This window comes from Lepisma saccharinum, chromosome 15, assembly GCF_977018435.1.
Source record: "Lepisma saccharinum chromosome 15, izLepSacc3.1, whole genome shotgun sequence".
Taxonomy (NCBI): Eukaryota; Metazoa; Arthropoda; class Insecta; order Zygentoma; family Lepismatidae; genus Lepisma; species Lepisma saccharinum.
The window spans coordinates 14,370,088-14,397,428 of NC_139243.1; the positions used below are offsets into that span (position 1 = coordinate 14,370,088).

Sequence of the window (27,341 nt, forward strand, 5' to 3'; positions counted from 1 at the left end):
GTTTTCTGCGGAGAAGAGGGAAGTGAGAAAGAGGCTTCTGATCTTGCAGCAGGGGAGAACGTTGACTGTGGAAGCAGAAGCTGGGCTAACCGCAACGATGGAAAAAAATGACTGTTGCTGAAGCAACCGCGATGATGGGAAATTGTCAACCACACCCCGAAACTGAGGACATGATTGAATGAGTTGAATGTTCCACTGATAGTGTGTGTCAATCAGTTGCAGATCTCAGCAACTTGTGTACTGCAGAAAGTGCGAAGCAAATGAGATAAGAAACAGAGGGAAAATTTACTTCGGAGTACAAAACTGCCCATGGTTCGTCTCTCTGAAAGTAAAGAAATGTAAGATTCTTCATTGTTGTCATCCTCTGCCACTGAGGAAAATGAAGAATTCAATTCTGAGGAGCCAAGTAGGCTTCTAGAAACAACCTCTCTCATTTCTGAGCAAATGAAAGACAAATTTCTTGCTGCCATAGCAAGGGCTATAAGGAATGAGGAGGTGGAAGGAACAAAGAAGTACAAGGAAAAGGTGAAGATCCAGGCTAAATCTTCGTACTTCGACAACGAGGGAATTCTTAGGAGAAATTTGTCTATGGAAAAGTACAAACAGAAGGGAAAAGGGGATATATGGGCACCTACTTCTCTACTTTTGCAAATTCTCATGTCGTTGCATGATAGTGTATTCACTTGTCATCCTGGGAGATTGAAAACGTTAGTGAAGGTTAGGGAACAATACACTTGGATAGGCCTAACTAAAGACGTTATCCAGTGTTGTAAGTCATGCCAACCATGCTGTGTGTTGAAAGATGACAGGACTAAGAAGCAATGTTTCATGGCAAGTAAGGAGGAAACAAAATTCAGGATAGAATTCAGGATAGAAAACGCCAAGAAGAGAGCTTGCAGCAATTAAGAGCGCAAGCACAATGCTACAGAAACTCATGAGAAGAAACGCAGCAGTACACGCTTAAGGTGGTGGATAAAGCTAGTCTTAAAGAACATCCTATGCCTGATAAAGCCCGTGGAGTAACCAATAAACTCTCGGGGAAGTCCTCTGGACCACACACATTTGTGGAGCAAGCTTCGGCAAATACTTTCAAACTGAAACACTGTGAGGATGGAAGAATATTGAGAGCCAACAGCGACCAGTTAAAGCCTTATTCTTCGATACCTGACTTTTCAAGGAAAGTAGCCAAACTCAATTGAGCAAAGAGAGCGCATGTAACTTCGCCAGGAGGAGCAAGTTGAAGATGTACCCCAGATGCATTACAAGCTGAGAAAAAGATTCTAGTTTAATTTCAAAAGGGGATTTTTGTAAATATCGCGCATAGGGATTTATCTATTTTTCATTTATTTTCTCTCTCTGATACCTCACATAGTAAAAAAGGTAAAAAAAAGTTAAAGTGTTCCCCTGTGCTTAGCACCGCCATGAAGGCGTATAGGGGGTGTGGGGGTAATGCCCCACACTTTCTTGATCCAGTCGTGAGTGGGGGTGATGTGATCAGCATCACGCCCCTGACCACCTTTACCCCCCAGGGTTTCCCTCAGGTACCCATGTTATTCGACACAGGGTGGGCACCGGGGCCGCTTCCATCGTTAGAAAAGTTCCCAGATTTGAACCGGCTGGGGATCCAACCCGGGACCTTTAGCATGGTAGTCAGACGTGTTACTGACTGAGCCACCGCGGCCACATAATACTAATGCAAAATTGTCGTTCCGTTGTCTACTTCATCGCGAAACTAGGGCAAAGTTAGTGCATATTTTTATCTCACATTTCGTCGAGAAACAGCAGTTTTCGGTGGTGAGTGAGCGCAGTAGTTACACTGGGAATAGAAGTGACATCTCCGGTTCGATCAATTTACATGGAAACCGGTCGACGTGGTGACTTCTGATCTCGGCAGGAGCGAAGAGCAGTGGCGTTGGCAGGAGTTGAACCAGCAGCCTTGGTGACTTGGATGAATTTCCAGCAGACAATCTCAGTAGAGGTAGTTGATCGGTTCAAATCCCACACTTGGTACGAGGCCTATTATTTTTATTAATTTAAGTACAATGGAAAACCTATTTTGACGATGTTTTTGTCAATTTTATACTATTGCAAATCTGTGATTTTTCACCTCACACTTGGAACGAGGCCTATTATTTTTATTAATTTAAGCACAATGGAAAACCTATTTTGACGATGTTTTTGTTGATTTTATACTATTGCAAATTTGTGATTTTTCACCTCACACTTGGTACGAGTGTCATAATTTCTTACGAGTTAAAGTACGTAACACCCACGCACCCACCCACGCACACCCACACCCATGCACATCCACCCACACCCATGCACACCCACACCTACACCCACCCACACCCATGCACACCCACCCACACCCATACAAATTTACTTCCGGTCTACTTGACAGACACCTGTGGGTTTTTCTAGTTTTTTATAAGTACATATATTTTGGGAGTTCAAAGCCATACTTGGTACGAGTCCTATTGTTTTTAATAATTTAACTACAATGGAAAACCTATTTTGATGATGTTTTTGTTGATTTTACACTATTCCAAATCTGTGGGTTTTTTTCACCTCATACTTCGTACGAGTGTCATAATTTTTTTCAAGTTAAATTACGCAACATTTCACAACATTGAGATGGCTCGTAAGGTAAACTATTGTGCAATGTTTATGCAACAAGTTATTACGCAGACCCGTATCTAGCGTGTTGTTAGTTATGGCGTAATGGGTGTCTTCTGATTGACTTACTGTTTCGGATGTTCCTGATACGTCTTATGATGTGGAAGCTGGTGATTTTTTGTATGCTGAGATAATTGGAGAGTATGATAAATTGATTCCTCTGTTTATCGAAATAAGAATAATCTATCCTCTTATTAATATATAAAATACCTAAAAACAAAAAAAAAAACATGGATATATTTGGTAATAGAAGGTGACAGGAGATTCCAGATAATTCCAGCGAGATTGCTAGTTTAGATGTACGTCTAAAGAAACTGAAATCAGATTTACTCATATTACAGAATTCCCTAAATCTAAATATTCAAGCAGAGATTACAAATCTTCAAACTCAACTGATTGATCCTATAGTAAATATTGACGGAGAACTCAAATCTTTGCTTGAGAAATATACTGACTTAGCTTCAATAGATAATCTTCAGAACTTAGAAGAGAATATTGCCAACTTGAAAAAAGAACTTTATAAATTTAGACAAATCCAGAGAACGAATACCGAACAGTTGAAAAAGCAATTAAATGACCAGGCAAATAGTATTCGTACCGAACTGCAAATCATCATCCAGAATATCAAAACTCAAGAAGAATATGAGCAGGTAAATGCTAGTATTGCTAAATTGAAAGAACAGTTTCAATCTTTCGAAGTTCCTACATTGCAAAGTATCAAATCTGAATTACAGACAGATAAACTGCATACAGCTATAACAGAAGTTCAATCGAAACTACAGACATTGGAAGATTTTATCAATAATTTACCTTCATCTTCTGAATTAAATGCTATTGCTCGGAGCGTTGCCGGCATCAAATTACAGTTGGAGACGTATGAAGATTTTGGGAAGATACAAGGTACCATAGCTCACATAGAAGATACTATGGCAACTATGAGAAATGAGCTAACAAGTGTACAGGAAACTCTGGAATCGAAACTGCCTGGCATTACTGATATTCTAGCTATAGTTCAACAGCAAGTTACTAAGCTTGAAAGCTTGAATACTGAATCAGAATTATCGCATTTCCATCATCTTATTGACGACATTCAGAGTAAAATAGAGACACTGCAACAGTCTACACCTACGCAGGATGACATAATGCAACTGCAAGAAATTTTGAAAAATGCAGCTAATGCAACAGAACTTGATGCTATAAAATTAACTCTTACCACACTTCAGAATACTGTAGCTGCTTTGCCTACTTCTAAGGAAATCAGAGCTATGAGGAGAGCAGTACATTGAATTTTAAAATCTCAGGATATCAAAAACATTCAAGCAGAAATTGCGCAATCAGAGAAACTGTTGCTAGTCTCCCCAACAATCAAATAATTAAGGAACTACATGCATTATTTACAGAAATCAGAAGTCAAGTACACGATCTTGCTACCCAGAGTTCTAAATTGAAACTTGTGGAAAATTTACAGGAGATTATTTCTAATATTACGTCATGTACATACTCTTGAAGCAAGTCAAGAATCTGCTTTATCAGGTTTTGCTACTCAACTTCACGATCTCAAAGAGGAATATAAACAACTGTATGTTGATGTAAATATCAAACGATGAGTTGGTTCGTACTATCAGCGAACACTTGGAACCAGTATTAAGCAGACTAGATGACGTAGATACTCCTTAATTTTTATTCCATGGAAATTGTTAGGTTACAAAGTGTTCCAAATGCTCGAGGGCACTGGACGTACGCCAATGCTGGCAATGTTTACAAATTATATCCGTACACTCAGGTACATGAATTTTTTGTTGATGGTAGTTTACGATTTCTGAAATTTAGTTTTCTAAAACATGGAAAACATATTGAAGTTCCTCCTCAGTTTACTATAGTGCGAAAAAATGGTATACACAAGACAGTTCAAATACCTATTGCACACTGGGATGAGTCTACCAACATTCTCAAGCGTGGGAGTTAGTCTCTATGACTATGAGGGAGGGAAAGTGGTCCTAAGCAGTACTTTAGTATTGGGAAACTAGAAACGTAAAAGGTGGGTGGTGGTGGAGTAACCGAAGTATGATTCGTGAAGGACTTGCTGTTCTCAATTTAAAAAGACTCCTTTCTTTTGATAGTCCTTAACTTGGGTCTTTAAATTTCACCAATTAAAGGATGTTGAGATCAGAGTCAATGAATTTAGCAGAACTGCATCTCTTATACATCATAACACTAATTTTACAAATTACATAGAAAATATGACAAAGCCAATCGAATTGCATCCTTTGTAAATACTCTGTGTACAACAAGCCAGATGTACTAGGATTGGCACACTATTTTGAGCCAGTACCACTATTGCTCTCACCATAGGCCCGTAGCCAGGCAGGGGGGGGGGGGGTGAGCCTTCAGCCCCCTGGATATTAGGCAATACTATTTTCTGTAATTTTTTGCAATAAAGAGTAAAAATGTAGACAGCAGATATAAAATTGCTCACAACTTTCGTGAAGGATAAATTCACAGAAGATGAACAACAGCTAATACATTTGTTCATCTTATTTATAAGTAGTAGTATCGGTAAGTATTTTGAAGATTGTTTTGTCTACGCTCTAGAAGGCTCTTTCACAGGGCAGCTTCTTTATCTGTACGTTTGCTGTCCCTGTTGCGACTTCCCGTTTAGACAGAAATCTGTGACTTTGATGTCATCATGCAAATTCGCTCCACATCTGCATCGCAGGTCAACATCTCCCATGTTTTGGAAATGAAGGGGAGTTTCATTGCTTCCACCGGGGGGGTGGAATGTATTGTAGGCACTATGATTGAATATTGTGCATTTTTTTCTTGTGTGATATAAATATCTGTATCATCAAAAGTAGTATGGTGAGAGATGATGTCAGTAGCAGTCAACACTTTAAAAAACGATGTTTTAAAAGATATGGAAAAAATTTAGTATTTGTATATTTCTAAAATTCATGTAACTTAATAACCCCCCCAAAAAAACACACACCCATAATTTACCTGCAGTTAATACTGTTAAACTTTTGAAAATTGGACTTGGTTTACAAAGCCCCCCCTCCTGATACCCCGTGAGCCCGCTCCTGGAGATTAATTCTAGCTAAGGGCCTGTCTCACCAACTGCTGCTGATATTCAGCCATACTTGGTAATTCCGTAATTTAAAGATGTTCAAAATAGTTATTTGATTGATTGAGTTGTTGTTGTAAGTCCACTTTCTGCACGGTAAGGCTAAACGGTACTGAACCTACAGTTTAAAGTGGGATCTGAACCACTATGTGCCTCCACCGAGTATCAAACCCAGGTCCCCTTGATTACAAGGTGGCAATACTACCACTGCTATACCAGTTCAGTCTACTTTTTACATATCCAAAAGTTGAAATATGATACTGAAGTTCTCACACATGTATATTTCATTTTATTTTCCTGTAGTTTACGGTTATTACAAGCATAAGAAAACAGTTTTTCCTTGTGACGTTTCAGGAGAACACACGCTCCTTTCATCAGACATTTATTTTCATTTTGACTAAAGATACAGTTATAACAATGGTTAGTAATTTTTAAACAAAAAGAATCCGTTATATAATGGATGTTGTCAATGTTACATTGTTGTAATATAGCAACTTAACAGTGAAAAAAGCAGTCTGTTTTATTTTTATTTCAGATTTTTTAAATTATGAATCCCAAATATCATAGCCTGCCAATTGCCTTTGGACTACCAAAAACTCACAAACCGGGAACTCCAATATGACCCATCATTGCAACTTTCACACATCCTGCATACAAACTATCCAAATATTTAGTTGCAAGACTTGCTATAATTAAACAACAAACACCATTCAGTGTTAAAAATGCATATGAAGTGAAACAGAAACTAAAAAATATTGTTTGGAATAATGAGTATTGTATTGCACAGATGCATTACACAGATGGCTTATTGAGATGAAGGTTAACCCAGTAGAATAATGGGAAATGGTTCGATGGTTTACTGTATGTGCAAATTACAATTACTTTATATTTGATGACAAAATCTATCAGCAAAGTAATGGTCTATCAATGGGAAACCCAGTATCCGGAATCATCTCCAGCATTTTCCTTCATTACATAGAATCTCCAATTGTTAATGCGATAGGTGCGGATATCAAACTCTACATCAGATATGTAGATGATGTGCTAATTATTGCTAAAAATGAGAACACATCATGGACGTATTTAAATTGTTAAATGAATCACATCATCACATAAAATTCACTTGCGAACCCATGAATAACAATGTAATTTCTTTCCTTGATCTGCAAATTAAGACAACTGACTCAACAATTCAAACATCAGTCCATAGGAAAAAATTAGCAGGGGAAAAATACATCCATGCCAACTCAGAATATTCCTGTATAACAATGGATAACATATTTTTAAATTTTTTCCTGAGAGCACAAAGACTATGTTCTAATAATGAGGATATCAAAAATGAAGAAGAAAGGCTTTTTAATATAGCAAAAGAAAATGGCTTTCACACTACACACCAAATCAAAAAAAACAAGTCGCAAGAAAACTAAAGGAAAAGAGAAATACGGACAAACATGAAAAATCTCTTGAAAAGAAATTTGTGTGCATTCCATTCCACAAGGGATTCTCACATAAAATTGCAAAAATTTTTAGAAGTTTTAATTTCAAAATTGTTTTTAAATCACCAAGAAGTTTGGAATGTACATTTAATGAATTCAAAATGAGAAACTCTCTACCAGATGTGGAAACCACAGGAATATATAACATAAGTTGTTCATGTTCAAAGGATTATGTGGGACAAACAGCAAGGAAAATGGCAATAAGATGGCACGAACACGATTTGGACATTATAAATCTAAACCCAAGAACAGGTTTGTCAACTCATATCATCCAAGAGAAGCATTTGATTAAAAAGAGAAGGGTTTTAAAAAGATTAACGGGAAACACAGAGTTGAATGTCTGGGAAGCTTCGTTCATTGCAGAAGAACACTGGAATAAATTAAATAATGAAAATGGTAACGTAGATCCAGTATGGAGTTTTCTTTTTCACAAATGGAGTAAGCCACCATCTTTAAAATTTAATGTAACAGAAAACATCAAAGGACCTCCCCGATGGCACAGTGGTAGTGTCGTCGCCTTGTAATCAAGGGGTCCCGGGTTCGATACCCGGTGGAGGCACAAGTGGTTCGGATCCCACTTTAAACTGTAGGTCCAGTCCCAATTAGCCTTACTGTGCATAAAGTGGACTTAAAATACCAAATCAATCCAATCCAATCCAATCCAGAAAACATCAAGAGACTTTGTGAAAACAATGATGAATTTGAATTACCTGATGATATTTGGGATTCATAATTTAAAAAATCTGAAATAAAAATAAAACAGAATGCTTTTTTCACTGTTAAGTTGCTATATTACAACAATGTAACATTGACAACATCCATTATATAACGGATTCTTTTTGTTTAAAAATTACTAACCATTGTTATAACTGTATCTTTAGTCAAAATGAAAATAAATGTCTGATGAAAGGAGCATGTGTTCTCCTGAAACGTCACAAAGAAAAACTGTTTTCTTATGCTTGTAATAACCGTAAACTACAGGAAAATAATTCTATAATGCAAGCAATACGTACATACAAGAAAAACTATGTATATTTCAGTTAAACAGAAATTATACCTGTGTACTTTGAATCCTATGATAGTATCTAGAAAATATCTAGAGATGGGATGTAGCCCCCATCAACTCCCTGCCCCTAACCTCCCATACATCACTGCTTGAAATAAAAAAGCACAACTGATCCTTCACAATGACTGAATGACTGGTTGACAATGAACTGCAAGAAAAATTTTGTGTCAAAATCTGTAAAGTTATTCACAAACTTTCTTCTTATACTGAGATTAGAACACTTACCGTGCTGTGGATCTGGGTAGAATGCTAGAAGATGGTTTTCCCGAGTTGATTGGCTGAGACCCTACTTCACCCACAAGAACCGAGGGGCATTCAGGTGCACCGCGAGGTGGCGAAAATGTGCTATGAAGCCAATAGCCCGGTATTCATTGTAGCTTATCAGCATGCAGGAAAAACCTAGCGCACTGCAAATTTTTGAGCGTCTTAATGTGAGAAATTTCATTTCACTGTAAAACTGCCAGATGCGGGAACTTGCTCTAACTCGTTTATTCTCTACTTTTTTACATTCATCAACGTGGCTACAAACAACCAGAAATGAAATTCCCTGACTTTTCCAGGTTTTCCAGGACAAAATTTACATTTTTCCCTGACAATTACAAACTAAACTAAATCGATGTTTTTGCAAATGGAAATAATAAACTCACACAGATCCACGTATGGTTTTGTTAAGTACCAATATTATCTTCTATGAAATTGACTTAATTTCTCTATTCTCTATGATTTGAATTCAAATTGCAAAATAGTGAATTTCGAAAATTATTACAATTCACAAGCTAGGGAAGGATTACGGTATTTTGTCATACGCAGTAAGTTTAAAATAAAATACTTGATTATTTTTAAGGTTACGACTAAATGTGACAAGAGTGAAGAGTGAATGATTAAGAAATGCAATTTGTAATTTATCAGTCTCCTTATACATTCTCGGTATTATATGTTGATATTTCCACTGAGATTTGGAACCCTCTGCTTGCAAGAACCACGAGTGCGGACTCATTTTTCAATGCATAAAGCTACTTCTCTCTTCTCTGTAAAGCAAACAACTTAACTCTTGCATATAAGTGAAACAATTGAATCGAACAAAATAAAGTGTCATATTTCTTTACATTATCAATGGGATTTCTGCTTCAGTACAGTATATCCAAGTGAAGTACGGTGCAACTGACAACATGCAGTTATACCATTATTGCTGAAGAAAAAGGTATGTAGGTATTAGAAATTTAACGCAAGGAATTTATATAATTGCATTGTATAGGTACCTGATTTAGCTAACCACACATTAAAACAGGAACACTAATAATAAAAGCTTCTGAAAGTTCATTTACGAGGGGCATCCTGAAAAAAGCTCCAATGGTGCCTATACACAGCACTAGTGGTCAGAGATATATACACATACATGTAGGCAGGAAGAAGTGGCATGTAGGAGAAATCTGGTACAGTTGCAATGCAGCCGTTTTAGGACAGTTATACGTTAAAGATTGTAGCTCTCATACAGTCTCCCACCGACTGCGATGTAGCCTACGCTCAGAATTTGACACAGAGCCACCAGCAATCGTGTGAGATGTGCAGACCAGACGTCGTGAGTGATAGTATGGTCACACTATGGTACAGACAATTCACGGAAGGCCAATCGAATGTGCACAACCCCATACAGCTGAGTACACGCGGGCCCTTTGCATCACTTCAGGTGAGAGATCTTGGACCACTCCCTGTACAGCCCTGGCCTTGCATGTACCGACTTTCATCTCTTTGTTTAACTGAAGAGGTTTCTGCCAGGACAAGGATTTGACAGCTACACTGCGGTAGAGATAGTTCCAGTCTTTGCTGTCAGACACATATATCATGGGCATTCAAAATTTAGTGTCATGCCACGACAAATGCCAGAACAACGATGGTGATTATGCCGAAAATTAGGTTAGGACTCACTGTTACTAATGAAATAAATTACAACTTATATTCATGCTTTCTTTATGCCTAATCGGTAGGAACCTTGATATTTTGTTATTTTTTTCAAATTGGTGTATATTCGTATTATTTATTTTTTACTATATGGTGTTATTTTCCCAAAAATTCACATTTTCATTTTAGCGCATTTTCTGGCAAATATCTGAAATTATACCTTCATGGTGTTTTTAAACTACTGTTTCAAATTGTAAGTCACATGAGAGTTTGATATTTTGAAAGTTATTTTGGTAAAGTTATTTTCCATACCCCTTTTTAATTTTAAGGTAAGGATTTTAGATAATGGAATTTTCCCAGTATATACTGATGGGTGCATAATGACCATAAGTGGCGACGCACCAAAAAAATTAAAATCAATCAATCTCAGACAGATACTGATATATTATGGCATCAAAAATTGGCATTATCTTTTTTTTTTTACCTGTTAGGGTTACATTTCCCAAAATTCGCGTATTTGTTTTAGAACATTTATCTCGCAAATATACCGAAACTTAATACTCCATTGTGCTTTTAAACTATTATTTTAAATTGTAGGTCACATGGTATACGTATTTTAGTGACAGTTTGATATGATGGAACAGATTTTTGAGGAAGTAACAGTAAAGTGCTCCCCCTGCACTTTTCCATGAAGGTGTATAGGGGTGTGGAGTTAGGGCCGCACACTTTCTTGATCACGGCTGAAGGTGGGGGTGATGTGATCAGCACCACGCTCCTGGCTACCTTTATCCCTCAAAGTTTCCTCAAGGTACCAGCTTCATATGATGCTGGGTGGGTGGCGTAGCAGTTTGAATAGGTGGAAAACATCCCGGTTTTCCCCCGCAGGGGATCGACCCCGGGTCTCTCGCATAGTAGTCAGATGCCCTAACGACAGCTCCATTATTACTCGCTCGACAAATGCCGATAGTGCGCACTTAGCTTGGTAATTCAACACATATCTCGTGCGACAAATACGAAGATGTGGCTCCCGAGTGACGGTAGATACGCACTCGCTCTCCTATTAGAACCCCGCTACTTTGCTCTGTGATGCAAATGGTTTTGATAGAAGTTGAACAAATCATGGGAAATACATGATTTAATGTGGCTGTCGGAATTATTCCATGTACGTATAACTCTATAGTTTACTCTTGAGTAAAATGTTGGAAAACTTGCATGTTCAATGTACACAAACATGGCCTAGAAATTTAAGAATGTTGGATTTCATGGAATTTTTCGTTATCTTAGGACATTTCTTTACAAAAAAATCACTAAAAACGCCAACAATTTGCATTTTATGCCAAATTCCATTATTTCGATATTTCGAAAGGGCAAAAAATGTGTCCAGACATCACTGCACATTCCTACACATAACTTCGCAGCAAATTACCATTTTTCATGGTTTTGGCGTTTGTGAAAAATCAATGTCCCAACTAATCGGAAAAGACTTTCTGGCCACTCCTCGTATGTTTTAGGACATTTCTTTTAAAAAAAAATCGCTAAAAATGCCAACAATTCGCATTATTTCAATATTCGAATGGGCGAAAAATGTGTCTAGACATCCTAAACATAACTTCGCAGCAATTACCATTTTTCACGGTTTTCGCGTTTGCGATAAATCAATGTCCCTACTACTTAGAAATTACTTTCTGGCCACCCCTCATATAAATCAGTAGATGGAAAGTGAAAATTAAGCAGGGCTGGCAGAGAAAAGTCAATTCTTCAAGAAAGTGATTTTCTTTTATGATCAAATGATTTGAGTAAATATGATATTAAAATATTTACGTATTTATTATTAGTATTTTATTTCATAATATTGGACATTAACTTCACTCAGTGAGAGATTAATGACCATCTCTCACGAGTTTAAACAGACAGGACAGAGAGTGGCGTTAATTTCATTGCAATACTAGTGTTGCAGTAAATTAAAGGTTGGGAGCATGCACTTGCCAATTTTCATAACATTCACCAATGCAGATTTATGTTTCACTTTTTCGTGATATTATTAAATATAATATATCCCATTTGGTTGGATTCTTCTTGATATCTAAGAATATTGCAATGTCATTGTAAATGTATGTTAACTTTTGCGAAAACAGTAATACGTCAGGATGATGAAAGAAAACCTTCGTAAGCACTGCTACATTAAATAAGGTGAAGTGAGCCAGAAGAGTAATAAAATTCTGGCATCATATTTGCAGTCTAAAGCTCTACTTGTTTATGCATGCGATTTTTGTTGGATGTAGCAGTCCATGCAATTTCTGTCGCATGTTGTAGTGAGGTACCTTGTTGGGTGGCGATATTCGACAAAAGTCGAATGTATCAATGGAGCCTATTTGTTTCCATGTTCCTTCAGTTTTCCCAACAAAATGCCTTACTATACGACGTCCGACAACTATCGGATGGCGCCACCCACTCTTATCCCCTCCATCTGTTGACAAGTCCCCTTACTACTCCCATACGAACAAGGAAAAAAATGATAATTCAATGCATTTTCCACGTAATATTTAGAGGCTTAACCTTTACTCTCCCGATGATACCATATGGTATCATGGTGCTGATTATGAAATGAATGTGCTTTTTGGACCTTCATACTCTTATGTTTGGGTGGAGACTGGCACAGGTCTGGAGCAATCCTGGGAAATTCATATTGATGACCAACCTCCATGCCACATTTCCGAACAGAGTTTCACATTTTGGCTCATTATTCAACTTGTATGGCACCCAGGAACATGAAACATGTTTCAATCTCTTTGGAAACATCCATTCTTTGAAGAGAATACTAAAGTTCACGCCTTCTCCCCAAAATAGCGGGAGAAGAGGGGGCAATCTCCAGATTTTTATGTTTTTCCATTGAAATTTGGGGGTTGTGCCCCCAAATCCCCCCCCCCCCTTCTTCGGTTTGGCATTCTGAATTGTACACTTGCATGCGCTGATGTTTTAGCTGAAAAACAAAAGTTATCCCAAGTAGATTGCTCCCATAGTGCCCGAGTTATAACAATTTTCCTCCAAAAATGCAAATTACCTATTTTTCAGAAAAAAAATATATCACATTTTGGCTTATTATTCAACTTGTATGGCACCCAAGAACATGAAACACGTTTCATTCTCTTGAGAAATGTCCATTCTTTGAAAAGAATACTAAAGTTTGCAGCTTCTCTCCAAAATAGTGGGAGATGAAGGGGCAAACTCCAGATTATTATGTTTATTTCCATTGAAATTCAGGTGTCATGCCCCCCCAAACCCCCTTCCTCGGTTTGGCATTCTGAATTTTACACGGTTGCATGCACTGATGTTTTAGCTGAAAAAAAAAGTTATCCGAAGTAGATTCCTCCCATAGTGTCGGAGTTATAACAATTTTCCTCCAAAGAGTGTTCGAATTTATAATTCCCGCCGAGAAGCCAGGGCAAGAGAAATTTCTCTCTCTCTCTCCTCCTGCCATTACTGGTTTCTGTCGCCGTGGTTGTGTTGCGCATAAAAGGGGCCTAAAAGTTGAGGCCGAAACTTAAGAACGAGATTTCCTGTTCCCGTGCAGAGTTCCATAACAATATCTTTAAATAAATAATAAAAAAAATATTTAAAAAGTCAATGAAGACGAAATTCCCTGACATTTCCCTGACTTTTTTTGACACCTCAAATTCCCTGACTTTTCCCGGTTTTCCAGGTCTGTCGCCACCCTGGATTTAGTGGCAAAATAGTTTGAAAAATGCGAGAAAACATTTCTACGAACTTCCAAAATTACACAGAAACTCAATTCCGTAAGTACTTTCTCCTGTAAATTTGAAGAAATAGATTTCCTGCATATGACAGTTTTGCCCATTTCACTTCAATGTTTTACTGAACTTCTTAAATCTATGAAATGTGTGTCTCTTCCTTTTAGTTTTTGCAAATCGAGTGACATGCTATAGCATGATAGCACGTATTAAGCAGCCACCACTGCAAATAGACATGATCCACTGTTTACGGTAGTGATATCAGTCCTGATGATTGCTTGACGACTTGCCACCCACTACCCCTAGATAACCCTGCACTGCGGTCACCCTTGGAAATTCAATTCCCTCTTTTCAAGCTACACACATCAAACAAGATAAAAACACATAAGAAACCTCAAATGTCAGACTGTAAATGAACATGACAGTAATAATTTAGGTCAGCTTTTATACATCAACTTAGGAATGGTAGGCTGACATTATGGTGTAAAAATCTCACAAAATTTTGTCTTCCTGGTTTATGATGAAAGGGTAATATCGAAAACTTCTCAGTAATGCTGGCTGAGCCTGGACTGGGAGAATTTAAACAAGAAACACTGTGAAAGAGGGAGAAGGGGTTGAGATTTGATGGAAAATTCCTGAACAATCAAAAAGAATATCAACCGGGGATAATTGCGAAAGGTATTTTCACAACTCACATATTATTTTTCTAATGATATCAAACAGTGCTCATTAATTTAAGGAAGGTACAAATTTCATATGATAATTATTGCTAAAATTCTATGATAATTATAATTAGTCTTTCTTCTACAGAATTTGAGAAAAAAAAACATAAAACAATCAGAACCATAACCCCTGCCTGCATGATCTTGTATGGAATAGCCCACTAACACTGTAGCATTGGTGACAATATTCAATAAATTAATTGCATTGTAACTCGTAAGTAATAAGGTCCAATTTTGAACTTTAGTACTGCCATGTTCACTTTCAATCCTTGTACTAAAATTTCCTTCACCTACCTTTCTCCAGGATCTGTCCCTTGGCCTTCCACCTCTTCGGTGACCACTACATTATTCTTCTTATCTTCATCATCACCTAATACTAATGCATCATTGTCACTATCCTCAGATGGCACTTTCTCCACAAATTCTTCACATTCATATGGATAAAATCTTTCACTTCCAGAAACATTTTGTCCACTAGGATCTTCCTCACTTGTGCCTTCAAAATGCATCAAACCTTCATCACTCTCATTTTCAACTTTATCAAATAAAGCACTTTCAACTTTAACAACTAAAGTTTTGCTGTCAACAGAGATGTCAACATCAGGAGGCTCCTTGATTGATTCGGTTTCAGTCTTAACACACGACTCATCTGGAAGCCAAACATTCTCCAGAGATAATTGTTCACAAACTAATGGATCAATACTTTCTGCTTCAGATTTTATTTTCACTTCAGGAGGAGGGAAACCCATATCAGATACTGGAGCAGGCACAGTTTCTTCACTACCACGAGACGAGGATGCAGAATGTTTCTGAAATACAATCATAAGGTACATAAATTTTATGATATTGCCTTTGCAATATTAATACAGACATCACTTGTCACATACACAAACTGCATTGTTGGTGTTTGAGGTAGAGGATCATAGATGGCAGCATGCAAAAAGAACGACACTTATGTTTGATGATGCATAAAGCAGTTTAGAAAGTAGGCCAGAGATGGCAGCACTCAAGGAGACATCTGCCGTTGTGAAAGGAGAAGGAGCAAAGAGATGATGTGGTGAAATAATGATAGTAGATATTAATACTAATTATAATGAAAGAAATAAATGAACTTAGTACAATAACAGGATATAAATAAGGTGATAATTAATATTTAGTAATAGCATATGTGATCATTATATAAAAGTAAAGAAGTCGAATTGTAATTACGACTCTGGGTCTATTTCGGTTCCCACGAACTGAGAGTTTCATGCAGATTTTGGGTTGTTTTTCCCAGGTGTAGCGCCATTTCACGGCAGGCACGCAAGCAATTTTGGTAGGCGCATCTATTGCAGCTCCAAGTTAAGGTTAGCGCCGGCCAGGCGGCAATCTTTAACTAATCCCTTTCTCTTTGTTTGTCTGGGAGATCGATTTTCTTAATATTTCCATCACTTTGGATAAGATCGATAAAGAAGCCCAAAGAAGAAAAAATACACAATATGTAATAATTACAAGAAGAAGAAGCGTTAGTAATTACAAGAAGAATTAGTAATTACAAGATAAAGAAGCCTTAGTAATTACAAGAAGAAGAAGCCTTAGTAATTACAAGAAGAAGAAGCCTTATTAATTACAAGAAGAAGCCTTATTAATTACAAGAAGAAGCCTTATTAATTACAAGAAGAAAAAGCCTTAGCAATTATAAGAAGAAGAAGCCTCAACGATTACAAGAAGAAGAAGCCCAAAGAAGAAGATTGGCTACAATTAATAAGAAATAAAAATAGAAGAAAAATATTGTATGAAAAGATTTCCAAAGTTATCTAATATCTGTACATAATTATTCAAGAATATATTATGAATTGTACCCTCCGTAGTGGGATAAATCTATTGTTTCTTTCCACAAATATTCGAAGTGTTAGTCACCCTGATCTGTGCCCAGAGGTATCTCATTGTTTCTACCCTGTGCTAAGCTGGCAGATGCTCATGTGAGAGGACGTGTGGCACACTATCCTAATTGTGCATCTTAGAAGCCACAAACAAACCAAGGCTGCTTCAGTGTTCCAAGGCACCCCTCAACATTGAATGAAGATAACCACACAACACAAGATTGCATCTGCACTGTTTATTTGTTGGCATTTACTTGGTATGAAGACTTTCAGTCAGTATCATGACTCCTCAGTAATATTTTTTCTACACCAGATGCTGCAATGAACACACACACTGATGTAAAAGTTGATATTTTGTCTGCTACAGTACACCATGGTGCAGCACAATGTACTCTGGGAACCCATGCTCTATAGCAATTATGGGACTTAGTTAGAAGGCTGCATGGGTTGTTTTTACAGAAAGTGTAGTTGATTCCCAGTGCGAGTGATCTCAGGTGGGAATTTTCAGGCAACATCCCAGCTCCAGGGTTCACACAACCTAATCTAAGGGGTTCTGGTGAGGCTGGGGGAGGGGGGAGGCACTGGCTAGAGCCTCATGCTGATCACATCACCTTGACTATGGCTGCATCTTAATCGGCAGCAGATGTTGCCTTGAGCAGCATTCCAGCCTTGAAATCCGCCTACTGATGTTGTCTGAATTGGCAGAATAGGTGGAGTTGGAGGGGAGAGGTGGAAGGTGTGACAGGTGCATGCTTCAACTCACTGTGGCCCTGCACCTGGCAGCCATAATGCCCTTCCACTTTCACGGTAATGTCCTTTCCACTTTTCCGTTTACAGAATGGACGATGTACAACTCAGTGCTACTTTGATATCTTTTCGATAACACTGTATGTAGAAAAATATTAAATGAAGAAATCAAATGCCACATTTTTAATATGAGTTGTAAATAGGTGGAAATCATTGTGATTTTGTCTCGCGTCTGCCTTCTGCTTCTGTAGTGCGCGTCTGCACCCAAAAACATGATTTTATTCTAAATATAGTGATGTGATATACCGTTGGAAAGTTTATTTCATGTCCTTTCAAACAAGACCACAACCAGCTATCTACGTTACTTAGGGTAGGAGCAATTATCCATGAAAGTCTCGGGCACAGACTGAATATCGAAAATTTTTTGCATTTTTGACCCTCCCAAACTCCATAACTATGCCACACAGGAACCTACAAAGTTCTCAGGAATTCATATCTTCATGAAGACTACCAAAATAGTAAAGTTTTGTAAAATTCTGAGATGGTGGGTTTGTGGACTTTGTTGATTTGGCATGGAATGACCCCACTGCAAAAACTGCATATTGAGAGATTTACTTTCAACAAAAGTAGGGCATGGAGATTGTATGTTTATATCCCATAAAAATTACCGTATTGGCCTGAATATAAGCTGCACATTTTATCCACATTTCAATTATGAAAAATTAGGATGAGTCTCATATTCATGAACTTAACAAAATTATGACATTTCATCAAATCATATGTTAAAAATGTGCCGATTTCTAATTTCGAGTAACAATAATGCAACAATAGCATTGTAGAAACTGGCCACATTGTAGATACCATAATGTTATCCAATAATAGCATTGTTGTTTCTAACTGAGCACTGTAAAGACTGTCCGCATTCTTGATAATGTACTCTTTGATAATATTAAGATTGTGTTCGTTCTTTTCTAAGCTTATACATTTATTAATTTCTACTGAAGTGGATCTACAGGTTTGTCGCCAATATGAACGATCGTGTGGAGAAGAAAGCATCATCAAGCCTGGGAATCTGCCGGCAAATGGTTACCGGTATTTTCTTTTCTTCCGTCGGCTTGTATTTGGGCATCATCTTTTTTTATTTTCGCTCCTTCATATTTTAGGGTGCAGCTTATATTCGGGCCAATACGGTATAAGAAAATGGCAGAATATTGCAATACATTATTATATATTTATAGAAACACTGGATGCTGTAAAATTATTGGTAATTTTATCGATAAACCAATATGCCTGTATCGGGCTGATACCAAGAGTATCTGTCCCATCTCTAGAAAAAACGATTCTGCTGACTGCATGAGATTATTACCAGAACTTTTGGCAAAATGTTCTACATTTGGCTAAAGACTATGCACTAATTTAATCCCCCACAATAATATAAGTAGTCAGGTAGAAGCATGTATTCACTTCTTTTTAAATGATCCTTACATATTTCACAACAGACAACTTTCTCTGGCACTGTGCAGCAATCCCAAGAAAAATGACTAGTCGAAATTACATTTACAGGTTCAAAAATATCCATTTAATACTTGATTGATTTGATTCATTTTACTTCACTTTTCTGCCACTTTTGGCTAATTGCAAAGATGGGAATGAGTGATGCTGTCCTGGCATCGTAGTACGATGTGCTAACCACTCTGCCACAGAGGCCAGCTATTCATATAACAGATGTATTAATAGGATAAGAAACAGCATGTGCTGGTAGACACACTAATTGGTCAATAACATCTTTGGTTTATTGTGCCTGAGCTGTATCTGAACTTTTCATGGTGCTTCAAGTCAGAAAATGCATAACAGTTATTGTATTTACAGTGTAACTTAGAATAAATATTCCTCGGGGAGAGGAGTACAGAACTTAAAAGGTGGAAAAAAATAAAAATAAGAACTTGAAATTAGGGTTCTACTGTATGCTATCTGATCTTGTTACATAAAATGCAAGACACACTGGGAGTGCATTAAGATTAGTCACACACAGGAGATGTACTACATAGAATTTTCACCGCTGAAAATTCTACGTAGTACATCTCCTGTGTATGCCTAATCTTAATGGATTTACATCTCTATGCTGGGAGGAACCAGGCAACGTCTACAGTGTTTCAAAGACGACAGATCCTGTTGCAGTAGCACTTGCAGAGACAATTCCACACATGCAAAACAATGACAGAGAAAAATCAGGCCGGCTTGGTAGCTCAGTGGTAGAGCAATGGCACGGTATGCCAGAGACCTGGGTCCGTGTCCTGGTTTGAGCTGGCATTTTTGCTGAAAATTCTACTTAATACTGGGAGTGGTTCATAAAAAGAAAGTTCAGTGTTTAGATCTTCTAAACAAAGATCTCGATCAGGAAAGTGTTAACACAAGACTGCTTTTGTCATTCCCCAAGTTAGCCTTCTTATCTCATTTTACAAAGTACCTGGTGAAGACACTTGTTAGAAGATTGAACACTCAATATGGCAATATGGCATTTTTATTATCCATTCCAGGTATGACTTTTATTACTATTTTATTATGATGAGTGCAGTGACATAGACATATTAGGTAAAATATTTAGGCACGTCATGCAATTTAAGTAACTTCATTGAATTTTAAATGATATTTTTAAATATTGCAATATTTAGTCCAGGTTATTTATATATAGATATTTCATTCTGAATGTATTTGCAATAGTTTACAATGAGGCCCATGTTGCGTACAAAAATGAATGAATGAAAGATTTATTTTACTTCATGTTTCTACCACTTTTGGTTAATTGCAAAGATGAGGATGAATGATGATATCATGGAGTGGATGAAGAACAATCGCAAACAAAACACAATTCCTACAGAGGATTATACTGGCTGCAGGTTCAACTGCTAGAGCCTCGTTAGTCTGCTATGCGTAAACGAGGTTGTAATTGGATGTCTTTGGAAAGGGTCACCACTTACATACATAAAAATGCATTGTTATTCAACACATTGAGGAGAATAGAGTAATAAAAACAATTTTATACACAAGAAGCCAGAAACCACTTTCACCAAAGAATACATGATTCCATTCTTAGTAATAGCAGGTGTAAACATTTTAATTTTTAAAAATGCATCTATTCCCATGCCATGAACAAATAAAGTTTGTCTTTTACACATGGCATGAACGAATAAAGTTTGTCTTTTACACATGCCACCATTTCTTCAAATATAAAATTACCTTTAACTTAACACTTGACTTCATCTTGCGCCGCTTTTCTGCAGACGATAGGTATTCCTTGAGAAGGTCTTCCGATTCATGACAAATGTTGTGGAAATCCTGGAAATCCTCTAGCTTGTCTATGCACAAATAGCACACAAACTTTGGCAAACTGTCATCCTCTGTAATTTGAGATGGAGAAAATTGAATTCATAAGTAGGATTAGGACATGGGTATTTACAAACTGTGTAGGCAAATAAAATCTTTGAGGTTTTAATATTCATTACACGTCACAGTGGTTTTTTCAGGATGTTTTTCTCAAATCATGCCTGAAATAACACTGTAGAGTGCATCACACATATCTTTGCTGTTGCACACATACCAATTTTTGTTTCGTCTCCCTCTCTCTTAACACCACGTGTTCTATGCTGCTTGCCAACCTTCGCCATTGTTGCCATATTGTCATTCCATTCCTGGACACACTCGCGCAAACATCATTGAAAACAATTGAATAGCGCTCCAGCTCACGGTTCACACTGTTCCGCAGGAACGGTAATGTGGCAATATAGCATGACGAAGTGGTTGCTTCTTTTACGCAGTTCATGCTCATTCGCTAGCTAGTAACTAGTGTTGCCAACTGCAATAATGAAGCACTATTTCTGTCCCTGAAGGAGGAAGGCAGTTAAAGTGACGGAGATTTTTGTTGGATTCAAAGAATCATATTTTTATTTCATACTAAGTATTTGACTGGTCTGACATTGTGTGCATTAATTGCATGTGTGTATGTGAAAGTGTGTGTTTGTTAATGAACGTTAAATTCCATAATGCCTTCAGTTCTGTCAAAGTTGAAATCAACAATATTGCATAGCTAAGCTCGGAAAATTCACAAATTGTTCATAATTCATAATTTTGGAATTGTTCAAAAGGAAGAAATTATATGGCTCCATGAGCATTTCAACTCGTGTTCCTGTAGAAATTGCATAGAGGAGGCTGTCATTTTTGCTGCTTAATGCAATGCATATTGTTTTCTGTGTTAAAATTGCCATGCTTTGATGGGTGACAAGTTCATAGCAAAAAAAAAAAAAAAAAAGACGCGCAGCTAGAGGTACATATTTTTGGTAAATAAAAAAGCAACATTTCGGTACAAAAACTGAGTCAATTCCGGGTTCAAAAGCGGTAAATAAAATAAAATATCGGTGTTATAGCGGTGAAAAATTGGATGAAAAGTGGTATATAAAAAGACATTTTGGTTTTAAAATTGTGAATATAATCCTAAATTTGATTTAAAAACTACACTTATTCCACAGAATTAACATTTCACTTCTAATAGCACATTTATGTTGTTATCGGAGTATTAAGTTTATTTCTGTGTAAAGGAGTCAATTTTTGCTTCTCCAATATTAAGAGCAGAATTAATCAATTTTCCGGTAATTGCATAACTCTCAGGATCATTCAGACCTCAGAAGGTATCGCGTTCGTGAATAAACCCTAAATTTCGTGTTTAAGAGTTAATTTCGCTTTTTGCAGTTCATTTCGCATTATTTCGTGACAAAACATGGTCACAAAATGCATCTCACACCTTTTAAAAACATGAAAAATTAACACTACAATGTGTTTTTCAAATTTTGTTTTTTCGTCAAAAACGAAATATGCATGCCCCTACGCGCAGCTTATCGTCTAGTGGCAGTATATGTACTTGTTATTGTTGTGGAAGCTGGCATCCTTTGTAAATGTACAACAAAGGCAACTGACTGTCGCTGATCACAGAGAGGCAACAATACTGCTTGGGGAGGAGTGTTGTGGTTCAATTGTCGAGGTTTAACATGTTTGCATGTTATTAGTTGCCAGGGGCACTGACTTGTCAAAATTATTGGGGGGCTCTGATCAATGAAATAAATGAATGAATGACTCACTCTCTCCCTCTTTTTAAAAATAAAAATTATGTCTTTGTATAGCAGTTTTTAAGCAGCTATTATATTCCTCATGCAAAGTAGCATGAAAAACGTGTCTGTTCATTTGTTTTTTAGATAACAATTAACATTTTTTATTTAAAAGTAGGCTATGTATTTACATTAAGAGGCCAACATAACAGTTTTATACCAGCCTCGGTAGCCGTACATGTTGGGTGGTCGGCTCAACTTGCTTTGATCCAGAGGTCTCGGGTTCGAGTCCCGGCAAGGGCATGGGTGTGTTTTAATGTCTGCAACAGACTTGTAAAGAAAGGACATGTGATGCGTGCAAAGAACCTCAGTCTTGACGTACCCATAAAAATAGCTAAAATTTACAATGACAGTTTTATTTAATTATTTACATAAATGCTAACACAAATCGCAGGCAAATACTTTACTTTTTTGTTTTTGCTACAATATTTTACTTTTTAAATTTAATTTTGCAATAATAAATAAACACACAGCATGCCGTGCTTTAGCAACAATGCCTCTGATCATAGCCATTTACGCTTTCGCAATACAGACATTTCATAAGCTTTCCTTGCGTACTTTACTGCAAGCCAGTGTTAAATAAACTCAAAGACTTTAAAATTATTTTCCCCTTATTCTTTGGACTAGAGGAAGAGATTTTGAGGATAACTAAATATCGTACATATCAATATTGCCTGAAAGTCATGTTTACGACCTCAAATTGTTCAGAATTCACTAAACTAAGTCATGTGTTTTGCTGTGTCCATTCATAGCCCCCCCCCCCAAAGTTGATGGTTTAGAAGTCTCAGCCCCCCATATTTGATAGTCTAGAACATTTCAAATGTGTATTTAAAGTTAAGTTCATGTTGCACAATTCAGAGTAAACTTTACAAGAGAAGCAAAGTAATACATTAGATAGATCCTCTTAAGCAAAATTATTTGAGGGGCTGTGTCCCCACATCATTAACATTGGGGGAGCTCGAGCCATCATCAAAGCCCCAAATAAAAATTAAATAATAAAGTGTGATATGGGAAAACAACTCAAACAAATAAAGATAAAAATAAACTAAAAACTGGAGATATATAATACGGATAATAATTTCTCAAAGTAGGTAGTGTTTGCTCCTTAGTAAATAGCTTAACTGCATCAGCAAAAGGTTGAAAAATACCACAAATTCCAACCCGATTAGGTCCCCTACGAATTTGGATATAGCCTAAAACCCTATGCTCAAATAAAGTAAAAAAAGCAATTCTAATTAAAATACATACAACCAAAATAATAAAAGAAATAACTCCAATAAATAAATCTAATATCATCTACTATAAAAAGAAATCTATCTTCATTTTTTAATCCTAAATTCAATGCACTTCTCTGCCATAATAGTAATTATTATTAATCAATAATATTATATATAATATAAGTATTTGGTCCTTTCGTACTAAAACACCTTAAATATTAAGAGATAGAAACCAACCTGGCTCACGCCGGTTTGAACTCAGATCATGTAAGAAATTAAAGGTCGAACAGACCATCAAATTTGAAATACTACCCCCAAATGATATCTTAATCCAACATCGAGGTCGCAACCCCTCCTGTCGATATGATCTCTCAAGAAAGATTATGCTGTTATCCCTAAGTTAACTTATTCTTTAAATCACTAAAAATAGATCCAAATAACAAAAATTATTGAATATCAAATAAAAAAGAGTTAAATATTATCTTCCCATCACCCGAACAAAATATTATTTAATAATATATATAATTATATTACTAATCAAAACATTACTAAAACAATATAAAGATCTATAGGGTCTTATCGTCCCCTTAAAAAAATAAAGCCTTATCACTTTAAAGTAAAATTATATATTAATTAATTAAAGACAGTCTATTCCTTGTCCAACCATTCATTCTAGCCCCCAATTAAAAGACTAATGATTATGCTACCTTCACACGGTCAAAATACCGTGGCCATTAAACAAGTGTCATTGGGCAGGTTATACTTCATATAAAATCATGAAAAGATGTTTTTGATAAACAGGCGAGAATAAATTTTGCCTAATTCCTCTTATTAATTAAATAAATATACTAATAGAATCATAATTTCCAAATAAAATTAATTAAAATATATAATTAGGTAAGCAAGTAAAACTAAACTAAATTTTTAATAATAACCCCAAATAAATTATAACAAAATTACAAAAATTAGCAATCTCCAAACCAACAAATATAATAGTTTATCATAAAGTTATAACCAATATATTAACCAGAAGCACATCCCCCAAGTCATAACTAAACATTATTATTATAATATAAATTAATATAAAAAATATTCAAATGTAAAACTACATTAAATATAATTCCCCAATAACTAGATATAAGGTAAGTCGAATAACATTTTATTACAAATAACAATTTTAACAGAAAAATATAACACTTTTACCTTAAAATTAACCTACTAGCTCCTCACCTTTCGAGAAAACAGAATATTCAATTAAAATTTAATCCTCCCTGATACAAAAGGTACGATTATTAACGTCTCCTATAATAAAAATCAGTATTTCATATATTTAATAAATCCCAACACTGTACTAATAATCTATAACAAACTAATTTATATATACTAAATATATAACCAAAACCAATAAAATTCCTTTTCATACACAATCAATTTATAAACAAAATTTAGATAGTAATAAAATTTCTATCAAAATATGTCGAATCGCACGACTAATACTCAATGTAAATGAATATTCTACCTAATAGAAATATTTTGATAATAATCAAACCAGGCACACCTTCCAGTACGCCTACTATGTTACGACTTATGTCACCTATATAAATGAGAGCGACAGGCAATGTGTGCATACCCTAGAGCTAATAAACCAAAATGCTATTCTAAAACAAAATTACAATTAAATCCAATTTCAAATATACTTTCAACATATTATACAAATCAATACAATATAATGTAACCCATCTCCACCCACTAATAAGCTGCACCTTGACCTGAAATATATCTCAATAAAAAAAAAAGAATATATATATTTAAATCTTCAAATTACGGCGGTATACAAACTGATAATTTACAATAATAGGTCAAGTAAAACGCGGAATATCGATTACGGAACAGGTTCCTCTAAATAGAATAAAGCACTGCCAAATTCTTTGAGTTTCAAGATCATAACTAATACTACTCAGACTAAATTTACAATGATAATAATAGGGTATCTAATCCTAGTTTAATATACCACCTTTATAGAATTAATAAAAATAAAGAACAAATTATATTAAAAATTTCACCTAATGAATAAAATATAAACAACCAAAAATTAATTATTACTACAATTAAGCCAACAACTCTCCACTTATGTCCCCACGTCTAACCGCGGCAGCTGGCACGAATTTAGCCGGACAAATAAATATTAAAATTTAAAATCCTGTGATCTAATTTACATTAAAATTAAACAAACCCACACACTGCGAACCGTAGAATTCAAACATGCCGTCTCAACCCATAAAAAATTGGCGGAAGTTACCTCTCTTTAACAAATACATATGTGAAATTTAATTAAGGAGATTTAAGCCAGAATAAAACTTTAATTTTAAAATATAAAGAGAGGTTCTTGTTATTATATAATATGTATTATATTAAATTAAACTATAATTAGGAATTATCTCACGAAAATTTCCCCCCATTTTTAATTATACTCACTTTCCCATACAATATAGAACACAATTTTTTTCCCCTCAAAATTGTGTTCTACATAGATATATTAACTTCTTTTTTTTCTCTAGATTCGATAAGTATTAAAATGACATATTAAATAAGTCAATTACTTTAAGTTAGACTACAAACACTTAAAAAAAATTAAATAAAATTAAAAACAATACTGAAGTATTTTATATTATTTAATAAATAGGTTCTACTTATTAATCATAAAAATAAAAGTCCGATAAATAATATTATTAGCCCACTATTATAATTCTTCTTCTTCTTCTTTTCCCTTATGCCCACTTAGGCGTCGGGTCCTTTCAGCCACTTCTTGAAAGAAGTTCTATCCTGTGCCAGTCTTTTCACTTCGTCCGGTGTCTTCCCTCTCTTCTGTGCCAGTCCATAAATGTACTGGTTCCAGTTCAACCTGGGTCGTCCCCTTCCTCTCTTTCCTTCTGGTCGGGCCTCAAATATTTGTTTCGGTTTACGCTCTTCCTCCATCCTAATTAGATGTCCCAGCCAGCCTAATTCCCTCTTCTCGATGATTTCAATCAGTGGTTCCTGATTCAGGCATTCTCTTCTTATTGTTGTGTTTCGTATCATATCTCTCCTTGTCTTTCCTACAGTTTTTCTTAAGAATTTCATTTCTGTAGCAGTAAGTCTGCTCTCCAATTTAGTTTGCATTATCCAGCTTTCTGATCCATATAATAGCGTGGGGAGATAGACTGTTTTATATATTTTCATTTTTGTTTCTTTACTAATCTCCTTTTTACCTATAATGGTGTTACTAATATTATAGTACAGATTATTTGCTTTCTGAATTCTGTGATTAATTTCAGAGTCCATTTTCCCGTCCGCAGTTAGTATGGTTCCTAAATATTCAAACTGTTCTACTTGTTCTAAGGTCTTATTATTCCAATGAATGTGCATCCTTGCTGGTTCTTGTTTAGTGAAGTGCATGACTTTCGTCTTGCTAACATTGATTTCCATCTTTCGTTCTTTGAATGCTCGGCCCCACTCTAGGACAGCATTTTGTAGGCTGTTGCTATCTTTTGCTAGGAGAACAATATCATCAGCGTATACTAATGTTTGTACCCATACCGGTTTCATCTTATAATTTCCAATTTTGCATTTTCTTGTTCTTGTTTTGCATTG

At 36.0% G+C, this 27,341-nt stretch overlaps 1 protein-coding gene across 1 annotated transcript in view; it reads right to left on the reverse strand.

Annotated features, from left to right (window-relative positions):
* LOC145999123 (uncharacterized) overlaps positions 1-27,341 on the reverse strand; it is a 100,648-nt gene that overhangs the window by 52,793 nt on the left and 20,514 nt on the right. The window contains exons 2-3 of the mRNA XM_083136059.1: positions 20,576-20,736; positions 15,024-15,538 (exon numbers count right to left, since the gene is read on the reverse strand). Coding sequence (XP_082992185.1) covers positions 15,024-15,538; positions 20,576-20,599 — 539 coding nt within the window. The 5' untranslated portion in view covers positions 20,600-20,736. The remainder of the gene's footprint in view (positions 1-15,023; positions 15,539-20,575; positions 20,737-27,341) is intronic.